The 14,297-nt window shown below is 47.9% G+C and overlaps 1 protein-coding gene across 1 annotated transcript in view; it reads right to left on the reverse strand.

The window, feature by feature from the left end:
• The window catches only part of LOC127014092 (saccharopine dehydrogenase-like oxidoreductase), a 31,426-nt gene that overhangs the window by 17,010 nt on the left and 119 nt on the right, over positions 1–14,297 (reverse strand). The window contains exons 2-8 of the mRNA XM_050893158.1: positions 13,908–14,138; positions 13,476–13,588; positions 12,855–12,935; positions 12,248–12,377; positions 10,650–10,699; positions 8,920–9,050; positions 8,264–8,381 (exon numbers count right to left, since the gene is read on the reverse strand). Coding sequence (XP_050749115.1) covers positions 8,264–8,381; positions 8,920–9,050; positions 10,650–10,699; positions 12,248–12,377; positions 12,855–12,935; positions 13,476–13,588; positions 13,908–14,138 — 854 coding nt within the window. The remainder of the gene's footprint in view (positions 1–8,263; positions 8,382–8,919; positions 9,051–10,649; positions 10,700–12,247; positions 12,378–12,854; positions 12,936–13,475; positions 13,589–13,907; positions 14,139–14,297) is intronic.

The raw sequence follows: 14,297 nt of genomic DNA on the forward strand, positions 1-14,297 counted from the left end.
ACCCCACTGGGAGGGGGAGGGGGAAGCGGCTGCGTGGTGCTGAGTTGCTGACTGGGGTTAAACCACGACAGCCTTTTTGGCGCCCAACGTGGGGCACGAAGGGTTGAGATAACGACAGATCTGATCAGAGTGTGTTAAAACAAACTTGTTATAAGTATTCATTGTATTGGTTTGATAGTTACTGGTTACAATGTGGGTTCGTTTGCTCTCAAAGTTGGTGTTGTGGTTCTTGAAATTGCGTTATGTAATGCCCTACTTGCAGTATATGCTCCCTGTTGTGCTGTTTATCATCTGCGGGAACCGGGCTAGAGTTATCACGTTGTTGTTGCTTGTAACACTGGTTTATGATATGATAGAAGTGCAAGCCGTGAAACTAATCGGGTGTTTGTACTCGGCATTGTTGTCACCTCTGTACTTCGGGAGCTGCCTATGGGAGACTATTAATAATTGTACCTTTTACCTTTTCTCCTCTGGGAACCAATCTGTGGAGGAGAGATCTCCGTACTTCGGGTGCTATCTCCTAGAGAATATTAATAACTGCACTTTCTACCTTTTCTCCTCGGGGAGCCAACCTATTGGGGAGACATCTTCCCACATCTTCCTTTTCTTTGCCAGGTTAATTGCAATAGCATTGAAGGAGTTTGTAAATTTTGAATATCCTTGGGATGTTGAACTTAGTATGGTCGTACTGCTAGGAATCAGCCTGTTCCTGAATGTGATTCAGATCTTGCCTAGGGTTAAACAACTATTTAAAAATACCACCCAGAGATCAGCTCCCATGACTGCAGCTACTCCAACTCTGGTGACAGGCACTACGGCTACTCAAACTCTGGCGACAGCTACTGCAGCTACTCTAATCCCTATGACAAGCGCTGTGGCTACTCAAACCCCAGCAACAGGCACTGTGGCTACTCAAACTCTGGCGACAGCTACTGCAGCTACTCTAATCCCTATGACAAGCACTGTGGCTACTCAAACCCCAGCAACAGGCACTGTGGCTACTCAAACTCTGGCGACAGCTACTGCAGCTACTCTAATCCCTATGACAAGCACTGTGGCTATTCAAACCCCAGCAACAGGCACTGTGGCAACTCAAACCTTGGCGATGGATGATGCAGCTGAACTAGAGGATCAACCGGTGCCAATATCAATCGCCCCTATACAGAAGAGGAAATATACAAAAAAATCAGCTCGCTTAGCGAAGGATGAAGGTGAAGCAGGGCCATCATGAGAACAGGAGGAAGAGGCAGAACCGGAGATAATCACCCGGTCACTATCCCCGAGTGAGCTGCGAGATATGCGAAAAGACTTCAGCCGTCATCCAGGCGAGCACATTATCACCTGGCTGCTTCGATGCTGGGATAATGGGGCAAGTAGCTTGGAATTAGAGGGTAAGGAAGCCAAGCAATTGGGATCCCTTTCTAGGGAAGGGGGCATTGACAAGGCGATTGGGAAAAAGCCACAAGCCCTCAGCCTCTGGAGGCGACTTCTATCGGGCGTGAGGGAAAGGTATCCCTTCAAGGAAGATGTTGTATGTCAGCCAGGCAAGTGGACCACCATGGAGAAAGGTATCCAGTACCTGAGGGAATTAGCCGTGCGGGAGATGGTTTATTATGACCCAGACGATGGGCAGTTACCCACAGATCCAGATGAAGTCCAATGTGCACGACCCATGTGGCGGAAGTTTGTACGAAGTACACCATCATCGTATGCCAGTGCATTGGCAGTAGTGGACTGGAAAGATGAGGAGGGACCAACAGTAGATGAATTCGCTCGCCGACTTCGGCAATACGAAGAAAGTCTCTCTTCCTCCCTCGTCGCGGCTGTGGAGAAACTGCCAGACACGCTAGCCGAGAAATGGTCCCAAGAGTTCCAGCGATTTGAGGATAAGTTCTGCCTTCCACCTGTACGGACCAATACCTCAGCTATTAGGAGAAGGTATTCTTCTGGGCAAGAGAGAAGAGAGAGAAGGTATATACCACGGGGTACCCTGTGGTTTTACCTGCTTGACCACGGAGAGGATACGAGAAAGTGGGATGGAAAACCTACCTCAGTCCTAGATGCACGGGTACGGGAATTGCGAGGAAAAACAACTACAAATGAGGGTTTTTCCAGGAAAATGGTTGCTTCAGCCTCCAGTGAGCACTGCGAGCGGTGTGGCCGACAAAGTGGAAGGGCTGATCTTACTCCTGATTCTATGAAAAGGAATTCTAATCCATTTTTACAAGTGAGTGGAGAATCCTATGACCAGGACTAGAGGGGCCCTGCCTCCAGCCAGGCGGAGGAGAGGGACAACCGGGTTTACTGGACTGTGTGGATTCGATGGCCTGGCACATCAGATCCACAGGAGTATAAAGCTCTAGTAGACACCGGTGCACAGTGTACTTTAATGCCATCAAGCTATAAAGGGGTAGAAGCTATTTGTATTTCTGGGGTGACAGGGGGATCTCAACAGTTAACTGTATTGGAGGCTGAAATAAGCCTAACTGGGAATGAGTGGCAAAAACACCCCATTGTGACTGGTCCGGAGGCTCCATGCATTCTTGGCATAGACTATCTCAGGAGGGGGTATTTCAAGGACCCGAAAGGGTACCGGTGGGCCTTTGGTATAGCTGCCTTGGAGACAGAGGGAATTGAACAGTTGTCCACCTTGCCCGGACTCTCTGAGGACCCTTCGGTTGTGGGGTTGCTGAGGGTCGAAGAACAACAGGTGCCGATTGCTACCACAAGGGTCCACCGGCGGCAATATCGCACCAACCGAGACTCCCTGATTCCCATCCATACGCTGATTCGTCAACTGGAGAGCCAAGGAGTGATCAGCAGGACTCGCTCACCCTTTAACAGCCCCATTTGGCCAGTGCGAAAGTCTAATGGAGAATGGAGACTAACAGTGGACTATCGTGGCCTGAATGAAGTCACACCACCGCTGAGTGCTGCTGTGCCAGACATGCTAGAACTTCAATATGAACTGGAGTCAAAAGCAGCCAAGTGGTACGCCACAATTGATATTGCCAATGCATTTTTCTCAATCCCTTTGGCAGCAGAGTGCCGGCCACAGTTTGCTTTCACTTGGAGGGGCGTCCAGTACACCTGGAATCGACTGCCCCAGGGGTGGAAACACAGCCCCACCATTTGCCATGGACTAATCCAAAATGCACTGGAAAAAGGTGGAGCTCCAGAACACCTGCAGTACATTGATGACATCATTGTATGGGGCAACACAGCAGAAGAAGTTTTTGAGAAAGGGGAGAAAATAATTCAAATTCTTCTGAAAGCCGGTTTTGCCATAAAACAGAGTAAGGTGAAGGGACCTGCACAGGAGATTCAATTTTTAGGAATAAAATGGCAAGATGGACGTCGTCACATCCCAATGGATGTGATCAACAAAATAGCAGCTATGTCTCCACCAACTAGTAAACAGGAAACGCAAGCTTTCTTAGGTGTTGTAGGTTTTTGGAGAATGCATATTCCAAATTATAGTATGATTGTAAGCCCTCTCTATCAAGTGACCCGGAAGAAGAACGATTTTAAATGGGGCCCTGAACAACAACAAGCCTTTGAACAGATTAAACGGGAGACAGTTCATGCAGTAGCCCTTGGGCCGGTCCGGGCAGGACCAGATGTTAAAAATGTGCTCTACACCGCAGCCGGGGAGAATGGCCCTACCTGGAGTCTCTGGCAGAAAGCACCTGGGGAGACCCGAGGTCGACCTCTAGGGTTTTGGAGTCGGGGATATCGAGGATCTGAGGCCCGCTATACTCCAACTGAAAAGGAGATATTAGCAGCATATGAAGGAGTTCGAGCTGCTTCAGAAGTGGTTGGTACTGAAACACAGCTCCTATTAGCACCCCGACTGCCAGTGCTAGGCTGGATGTTCAAAGGGAAGGTCCCTTGTACACATCATGCAACTGATGCTACGTGGAGTAAGTGGATTGCACTGATCACACAACGAAGTCGAGTAGGAAACCCCAGTCGCCCAGGAATTCTGGAAGCGATCACAGACTGGCCAGAAGGCAAAGATTTTGGAATATCACCAGAGGAGGAGGTAACGCGTGCTGAAGAGGCCCCACTGTATAATAAACTGCCAGAAAATGAGAGGCAATATGCCCTGTTCACTGATGGGTCCTGTCGCATTGTAGGAAAGCATCGGAGGTGGAAGGCGGCTGTATGGAGTCCTATACGACAAGTTGCAGAAACTGCAGAAGGAGAAGGTGAACCGAGTCAGTTTGCAGAGGTGAAAGCCATCCAGCTGGCTTTAGACATTGCTGAACGAGAAAAATGGCCAATACTTTATCTCTATACTGACTCATGGATGGTGGCAAATGCTCTGTGGGGGTGGTTGCAGCAATGGAAGCGGAGTAATTGGCAACGCAGAGGTAAACCCATCTGGGCTGCTGCATTGTGGCAAGATATTGCTGCCCGGCTAGAGAATCTGGTTGTGAAAGTACGTCACGTAGATGCTCATGTACCTAAGAGCCGGGCCACTGAGGAACATCAAAACAATCAACAGGTAGACAAGGCTGCTAGGATTGAAATAGCTCAGGTAGATCTGGATTGGCAGCATAAGGGTGAATTATTTATGGCTCGGTGGGCCCACGACACCTCAGGCCATCAGGGAAGAGATGCAACATATAGATGGGCTCGCGATCGAGGGATGGACCTGACCATGGACACTATTGCACAGGTCATCCATGAATGTGAAACATGCGCTGCAATTAAGCAAGCCAAGCGGTTAAAGCCTCTTTGGTATGGAGGACGATGGCTGAAATACAAATATGGAGAGGCCTGGCAGATTGACTATATCACACTCCCACAAACCCGTCAAGGCAAGCGTTATGTGCTTACGATGGTGGAAGCAACAACTGGCTGGCTGGAAACATATCCCGTGCCCCATGCCACCGCCCGGAACACTATCCTGGGCCTCGAGAAGCAAATCTTATGGCGACACGGTACCCCAGAAAGAATTGAGTCAGACAACGGGACTCATTTCCGAAACAGTCTCATAGACACCTGGGCCAAAGAGCACGGCATTGAGTGGGTGTATCACATCCCCTATCATGCACCAGCCTCTGGGAAAATTGAGCGATACAATGGACTGTTAAAGACTACATTGAGAGCAATGGGTGGTGGAACTTTCAAACATTGGGATACACATCTAGCAAAGGCCACCTGGTTAGTCAACACTAGAGGATCTGCCAATCGAGCTGGCCCTGCCCAATCAGAACTTTTACGTACTGTAGAAGGGGATAAAGTCCCTGTAGTGCACATAAAAAATATGCTAGGAAAAACAGTTTGGGTTACTCCTGCCTCAGGCAAAGGCAAACCCATTCGTGGGATTGCTTTTGCTCAAGGGCCTGGGTGCACTTGGTGGGTGATGCGGAAGGATGGGGAAGTCCGATGTGTGCCTCAAGGGGATTTGATTTTAGGTGAGAACAGCCAATAGATTAAATTGTATGCTATTGATTGCTATATAATCCTGTCACTGTATGTCATCATTATTATAATTATTATGTGCTATATTAATGGTATTATAGTAAGAATTACTTAGATTAATGAAGAATGAACTTTGACAAAACTGAGTGAAGTGCAGTAGTGATGGAACCAGGACTGACTTCAGCATGCAACAATCCGACACCACACACCATCCTCCTGCTGCGCCCAACATCACCTGCCTGCCGCATCACACCGAAGCCCAATCCTGTTCTACCGACTGAGCGGACTTTGCATCATCCCTCCTGCCCAGACAGACTGTTACGATAGATGGAGCTCAAAGTCATGGACTGAATGAACTCAACACACATTTGATAGAGATGGCCCATAGATTGCGGGAATGATATCTATACGTATATATTAAAAGACAGGAAAGGTGATGGTGATTAATTGGAAATGTATTGGAAAGTGTGGGATCTGGGCATAACGTAAATGGTATAGAATAAGGGGTGGATATTGTCCTGGTTTCGGCTGGGACAGAGTTAACTTTCTTTTTAGTAGCTGGTACAGTGCTGTGTTTTGGATTTAGTGTGAGAATAGTGTTGATAACACTCTGATGTTTTAGTTGTTGCTAAGTAGCGCTTATCTTAAGCCAAGGACTTTTCAGTTTCCCATGCTCTGCCAGCAAGCAGGTGTGCAAGGAGCTGGGAGGGAGCAGAGCCGGGGCAGCTGACTTGAACTAGCCAAAGGGGTATTCCATACCATGGAACGTCATGCCCAGTATATAAACAGGGGGGAGCTGCCCGGAAGGCGCGGATCGCGGTTCGGGAACTAACTGAGCATCGGTCAGCGGGTGGTGAGCAATTGCATTGTGCATCACTGGTTTTTTTTCCTTCCCCCCCCCCCTTCTTTTGTTGCATTCCTTTTCATTACTATTATTATTATATTTCATTATTACTATTGTTAGTATTATATTTTACTTTAGTTATTAAACTGTTCTTATCTCAACCCACGAGTTTTACTTTTTTTTTTTCCTTTGCTTTCCTCCTCCTCACCCCACTGGGAGGGGGAGGGGGAAGCGGCTGCGTGGTGCTGAGTTGCTGACTGGGGTTAAACCACGACAGTCCCTCTGACAGTTGCCCCCTTCTGCTCCTCCTTTTGTTCTGTCAGTTGGATTCCCTGATTCAGCTCCCATGCAGTTGCCAAAGTAACGTACCAAAATCAGGGGCAGAACAGGGGCATGTGCTGGTATCTACATGTATGGGCTTTCCGTACGTGCACTAACAATTTGTCATCATCTGTCTTTGTTAGACCTTTTATTGCCTGTTATAAAGAGCTGCTCAGTTGTAACAAGAGGCTCTCTCTCCTCTATGAAGTTCTTACTAATAATGCCAGTGTGGCCAGATTAATTTACTTGTTCCATGCTACAGGCATAGTGAACACTAAAATATTTTAGTAGTGCATACAAGTTGAAACGGATATTTCCAGCTACTTAAAACTTCTTCTTTTTTTTTTTTTTTTTGGTTAAAACACGTTTTCTGACGTCTAAACTTTGTAAAATACAAATTTTAAAAGGTTGTTCACAGGGACTGAAACTTAGAAGTAGAGATTCTCCAGTTCTCCCAGGTTTCTCCCCGTTGTTCTTACTTCCCCTGGGGCTGATGAGTTATTTGGATTCATTGTAGATGTGCTCTAAGGACCATATAGAGTAGACTGTCAACTTCCTGTAAGAAAACTTTAAACTTTGGGGACGTAATTGTATTTTACCCTGTTAGATGCGGAGTCGGTGGATTTGTAGTCAGTCCAGAAAGCACTGCAATGTGGTGATTACTGCCGGTTGTGTCTACAGCTTGTCTTGTAAAACCCCTCACTTTGTTCATGGGTGGTGGCAAACCCTTAGTCATGAATAGAAATATCGGAAATGGAGCGTGTGATTGCATACACTGAATACTCTGTTCTCTGTCCCTTAAACGCATAAACTTTTATCTGTAGTAGAGAGTACATTGGATGTTTCGAGCTTTCCATTCAGTGGTGACCTGAAAGGAAAAGCAGCATTTCACTGTCCTCAGTTTCACCTCGTTCAGTCTGACGTTAGTCTGTTTGGTAATTAACAATGCATTAACAGACATTTTTAAACTTCAGCTTATTGAACATAGTGCAGTTAAGGCACAAACCGCAGAAGAAGCACCTGAAACATCACCATATAGTGAACTACATACATAAGGAAATCTCCAATACAGCTATGATACTATAGAGCAACAGTCTGCACATGCTTTGCCGGATAATAAAGATGCTGAATGTGATGCAGCAGAGGGAGATGGAGAGGTTTTTATATCTCAGAGTAACTTTCAAAGCTTTTCGAAGTTCTACTGATACAACAAAAAAAAGCCTCTGCACAGCAACAGAATTTAATGTATTTATCCTTCCCAAAAATCATGAAGCCTACCTTTCCAATATTTCTGAGACTCAAGGCTTCCATTCCCTACAAATACGCACCCAGAAGTCAGACAGCATGAGAACCCTACGAGAGACACTCGTAACTATTATGCTAGCAGCAATACGCAAGCTCATCAGGCAGAGTATCAAGTAGTACAAAACAGGCCCGTGCACCCAGAAGAACCTGGACCACATCAGGTCAAGCAGCTTCCAAAGGTCATCAACAGAACAAGCCTCCTTCTTTACAGCATGAGCAAAAGCACATCGCAGGTCATGACCATTTACCTAACTACAGAAACCCTACTACACAGACCTGCACGAAGAACAGTTATCGCATAACGGAAAGATTCGTTGAAAATGGTAATAAAGCCATACTATACCAATAACGGTAACTCACAGGTGTTTCCTGCAACTCTGTGTGCAAATAACGCTGAGACCGTTTCACAACGGAAACATCAGATCCCATGAATGGAACAGAGTACTCTTTCAATTCCTGATCGTAAAACACAAGTCCTCTGCAAATGGGGAAAAAAAAGTCAGAAAAAATGTTCAAATGTTCACGCAAACTGAAAGAAACTGATCATAACGGCCCTACCAATACTGGCTTTTTCTCAAGCATTTTTGTGACATTCTCTCTCGTCACTGAAAGCAAACCATTCCAAATTTATCCCTGGCTCAACTCAAAATTCCAGCCACTATAGCAGGGGTGAATTCCATAACCAAAATAATATTCTCCTCACATTTCTTTTCCCCGTCCTACTGATCACTCCTGAAATCAAACGCAAAAGTTTGCCATGTCACAAAAAGTCTCTTAGAACAAGTTAACTGGGAGACCCAGTAAATGCTGGGGCATGTTCTTTTCTCAGTAAAATACAAACACATCGCTAAAACAGAACTTAGCTGCAGGTGCTTACTAGACGAGCATCTACGTGTTCATATTATACTAAAGTCCTAAATGCATCTTTCTAGGATTTAATAGCATCTTAACAATCTGTATCGTAAATACTGGAACTGTTAGAAGACAGCACGTTTCACATCTTACGCTTCTTAGACCTTCTTTTAAGTTTTGCACCAACTACTGGAACAGGGGCACAGCCTATCCTTTTTCGAAGCTTCCTCAGGTTGTCTTGATCCGCAAGGCCGTAAACAGCTGACTTCCAGGTCCCATCGTGTACACAAGAACCCTGGTGACATACCGTGAAACAGTAATTAATTCCGTATCTAAAGGTTTCGTGTATTATTTTAATAATGACCTTAGAATTATTACCTGTATTACACATTATTACAATTATTACATACGTGCATTAATGATGACGTGCATTAAAGTACAGTGAAATGGGGCAGGTTGGCCTTGGCTGAACGCCAGGTGCCCACCAAGCCGCTCTACCACTCCCCTCCTCAGCAGGACAGGGAGGGGAGAAAACAAGATGGAAAAAAACCCTCGTGGGTCAAGAGAAAGGCAGTTCAATAAAGCAAAAGCAAAGGCCGCACACGGAAGCAAAGGAAAACAAACGATTTATTCTCTACTTCCCCTCAGCAGGCGATGTCCAGCCACCTCCCGGGAAGCAGGCCTTCAGTACGCGTAGCGGTTGCTCCGGAAGACAAGCGTCGTACTAACGAATGCCCCCCACCCCTCCTCCTTTCTCTTAGCTTTCATGGCTGAGCAGACATCATATGGTATGGAAGGTCCCTTTGGTCAGTTTGGGTCAGCTGTCCTGGCTGTGTCCCCTCCCAGGATCTTGCCCACCCCCAGCCTACTGGGTGAGCGGGGAGGAATGTTGGAGAGACAGCCTTGCTGCTGTGCGAGCACTGCTCAGCAGCAGCCCAAACACTGCCGTGTTATCAACACCTTTCTAGCTACCAAGACAAAGCACAGCACCGTGAGGGCTGCTGTGGGGAAAATTAACTCCATCTCAGCCAGACCCAATGCAATCTCCACCCCTTGTTCCATACGATTTGCGCCATGCTCGGGTCCCCCATAATGCAATGCCGCTCGCTCTCTCTCTCTCTTCCAACCGTCCCATTGTATTTAATTCGCATTACTGAAATCCCTTCTTACCAACACTTACAACTTACACTACATACTTAAACCGTCTTTATACCCAACATACACATTTATACATTCTCATTAACTACTATCCCCTGTCCTTTAACAGACAGCTATTACTCTCCCGTTCCATGGGCTTCCTCCACTCCTCCAGATGTTCACAAGAACAGGCTATGACTTGGGCCCCATCTGTCAAGATGGGTGCTCAGGACAGGAGAAGCCGTACGTTCGATTGTGGGGCACCAACACCGGCCTGGTTTCGGTCATCGCTGCATTATTTTAATAATGACCTTAGAATTATTACATACGTTACATTACAATTAGTACCTATATGTGTTCTGATTACATGCATTAAAGTATATCGAAACAACCTCCCCCCCCCCCAACCAAAAAAACCCAAACAGCCAAACACTAGGATTACGGGCAACCCACTCTGTATCTGTTCTACTTGACTTGTGCACGAATCCTTCCCACAGCTCTGCAAAAACTAAGTATTTCTTGAAACAGCCTAACACAACAAACTTTAGGGAGACAGCCTACGCAAATGAACCTTACAAAAGGGTGCTCGCTTGGGATACTTGTAGCAGCTCCTAAAGAATCAAGTTCTGAGGCTCATCGTCAAAGAACTGCCAGCTTGTTCCTTGGTCTGAATTAATTAACGACAGTTATTCCAACGGGCTACGGTGATGTTACCACAGATACCTCCGAGTTTCCAAGAAGGTGTACACCAACCAACCTCAGGCCCAGATTGCACCCTCAGGAAACTTTCGACAGCAGTTAAGGTACCTTGAAGGGAGGAGAAAACATTCCTTGGCGTATACAGTCATGAGTTCACAAAGCCAGAGTACCCTCTGGTAGACTCCAATAGCAGGCCACTGACATTATTAGTTGAAAAGGCAGAGTCACGTCTTTATCTCAAAGTAAAACAAACTAAGATTAAGTCCCACAGCTATTTTAGTTAGCAAGTACCAAATTTCTTACGTAAAGTACTTCAGTAAGGGTCACTAATATTATCTTTACTCATTACATTTTTCATTTGTCTTATCTAGTTAATGAGATAATGTAAATAATCAGTGGGGGGGGAAAAAAAAGGAAAAGACTATGAAGAGCCGTATTTAGTTTTCCTCCAAGTTTCAAAAGAAAGGATGACGTAGGCTGTGAAAAACGAGACGGACTTACGGGTTTTGGTAGACCTTAACTACAAAGACAACCCAAACCAAAACAAACCCATAAACCCGCAAAAAACCAAACCCACACAAGCTATCCCAAACCACTTAATTTTAGCACAGCTTGTGTTTTGCAAAGAATGCTTAGTTGTGATCAACAGCAAAACAATACAACTCCTCCAAATTCTGCTTTGTTTTGCTTTGCTCAGTGCCTTCTGAGATTGTACAACTGTACTTGTATGGGCAAATTTCAACATCGCAAGCAACTGCAGAGACAGGTGATAACACCATAAAGTCAAAATAGGAAGAGATAAAAGACATCTTTATTCAAAACGAGTATCAGGCATCAAATTATAACCCCGTGAACAACCAGATACTCATTTCCATGCCTCTCCTCTCCCTCCAATCAGATCCAGATTGAGTTTTAGTCAACTGAAAGCTGATGATACGCTCCAGTGCAAAGCAATCCCACTTCGTAGCAGTTCTAATAGTACACAAAAGCAAACATTTGGATACTCTTATCAGCCCTTCCAATTGAAAGTCAGACCTGATGAACAAAGTATCCTCATTTGAGATGAGGATCAAGTACTATTGGCATAGAATTAAATCGTCTCACCTCTTTTCTCAAATATATTTATCCTCGTTCAGCTACTGTCCAGCTGCTCTTAAACAAAAAGGCATCGCATGGCACTGCCTATCTGCTTACGCTCACGCAACAGCTCCTCAGAGCTTGCGGTAGAAAACAAAAACTTAGGAAACCTGATTACCCACCAATTTCCGATCCCTTTCCCGCAGCCTTCCTGTCGCCGCTGTCTCTTCCCTACAAGATTCTCCCTGCACAAGAGGCAGTGTGCTGAGGCTTGCCTAGGGACGTCCACGCGCTGGCTCAACAGCCCGCTGCTGACAACTGAAGGTTCTGTTCTCTCAGTGAGCAACACTACCTTGAATCCCTCCTCCACCTAATCACCAATTCTCTCCAGTCTGATGGGAATACGATTGACTTTCAAGGTTTTAGCTACCACATTTGGTTGAAACAGGTCAGCTGGTAAAGGCAGGCAAAAAGAGAGACTGAGAGAGCTTCCACATAAGCACTGCTGCTTTAGGAAATGGGATGAGAGCATAATCCGCATTTCTTTTTCAGCATAAGGTCACACTTAAATACCATCACCTTTCAGCTTGTCTCTGGTGTACAGTACTCCCATATCGGCTGGTATAGAGTCAAAGCCACAGCTTCCAATGACATACACTCCCTTTTCCGCAGCTGTTCCGTCGTATTGCAGGTACATTCCTTCCAGAAACTAGAACACAGTCAGAACAACTATTTTAAGCAGAACTCCAGATTTGGCCACAGCCAGTATTAGCCATCAGCGCTTTACTGTCGTATCCTAGCACCCTACATACCTCAAACCACTTACAAGCATCTTTAAGACAGATACCTATTATTCCTGGTTTATGGTATGAAACCGTCACAGCAGTGCAAAGAAATGTCATCTACACAAAATTCCTATGTAGAATCACAACCGAGACTTGAAGCAGCACTCAAAAATTTTGCATCTCCAGACAGAACCCGAGAGGCTCTTGTCTAAAAGTAAGAGAACTATACAACCGATACACATTGATGTACTTTAAAATGGTTAATGCAGCTTAAAACTGTAGCTCAGGAGGCACCGTTTGTCTTTGTGTTCAAAAACGTCAGCAGAAACATGGAACACGCTAAACAAACGCTCCTTCAGCAGATCCTCGATACAAAGGAGCCTTTTTCTACTGTCACATACCTGGGGTTCTCCACTGACGTCAATGCAGCTGGCACTATTTTCAACACAAGCTTCTACCACAGGCTCTCCAAAGAATCTGGACTATACAAGGAAAGAACACCACACAGAACAAAATAAAACCCACCCACCACAACTCCCCCAACCTGCTCTATCTAACCTATGCATGCACAATAAAAGCAAACACTTGCTGTTTTGGCCCAACCCAAAACTCCTCCCCACTTCACACTCACTTTCTTAGGCTGCCTGGGAAAGACTTAACAAACCAAACCAAACCAAACCCAACCCAACCCAACCCCAACCCTGCTGTATTCTTTCAGTGAGAACTGCCCGTGAATCACGCCACCAGAAATCCTGGTGGGACATCTTCAGGCGACGACAGTACACGGCTGTACTTTCGGCTCCACTTCAAAAAGCTACGTTTCATCTGGACGGCTCCTGAAATTCCGCAGCCCAGCGGCAGGTTTCCCGGTAGCCGTCGCAGCTCTCCCTGCCCCGGGGAGCAGGGAGCCCAGCCGCACGCAGCCGAGGAGCGGCGGCGGAGGGGCAGACGCCGGCCCGGGCTCTGCCGGGAGCCGCGCCCGGCGGACGCCGGGGGAGCACCGCCCGGATCACCGCACTCACCGGGCCCACGCAGTTGAGCACCAGCCGGGTCTGCCTCGCCGTGGCGGCCAGCGAGGCCGCGTCGCCCACACCGCACAGCAGCACGCCGACCTCCGCCCCGAGCGCCGCCTTCCCTGCGCACCGGAGACCGCCGTCACCGACGCCGCCCGCCGCGCCGACGGGCGCGTCGCGTCCCGTCCCACCCCGTCCCGTCCCTCCCCGGGCCGAGCCGCCGCAGCCGCAGCCGCCGCCGCCGTCGCCGCCGCCGCCGCCGCCGCCTCCCCGGCGCAGCCCCGACAGCCAGGCGCTTGCCCCGCTTCGCCCCTCAGCGCTTCCCCTCACACCCGCCCGCGGGCGGCTCCCAACGGACGGGGCGGGACATCGGGGCCGCACGGGCCCCGCCGTCCCCGGACCGCGGCGCCGCGCCACACGACCCCCAGCCGCGGCCCGTACCCAGCCTCTCGGCCGCCCGCTCCAGCACCGCCTGCAGCTTCTCCCGACGCCGCCCGGCCACGGCCCAGCGCAGGGCGCCGCGCAGCTCCCCGCCGCCCGCCGCCCGCGCCACCTCCTCCACCACGAACTGGCCGGTGAAGCCCGAGGCCCCGAACACCACCAGCTCGTAGGGCCGCTCGGGCGCCCCGGCCCCGCCGCCGCCGGCCGCCGTGGGGAGGGGGCGCCGCCATGCTGCCGGTCATGGTCATATTGACAAACCCTCCTCTTTGGGCTTGCTCTTCTCTCCTTTTTCAGCCCCGCTCACTACCTGCAAGCTAGTACGGATGAAAGTCAACGTACCTTAAGAGAACCGTACGCAGTCGGCTGATCTTTATAATAACCCAGGAAAAA

The sequence above is a fragment of the Gymnogyps californianus genome, chromosome 3 (genome assembly GCF_018139145.2).
Source record: "Gymnogyps californianus isolate 813 chromosome 3, ASM1813914v2, whole genome shotgun sequence".
In the NCBI taxonomy this organism is placed as follows: domain Eukaryota; kingdom Metazoa; phylum Chordata; class Aves; order Accipitriformes; family Cathartidae; genus Gymnogyps; species Gymnogyps californianus.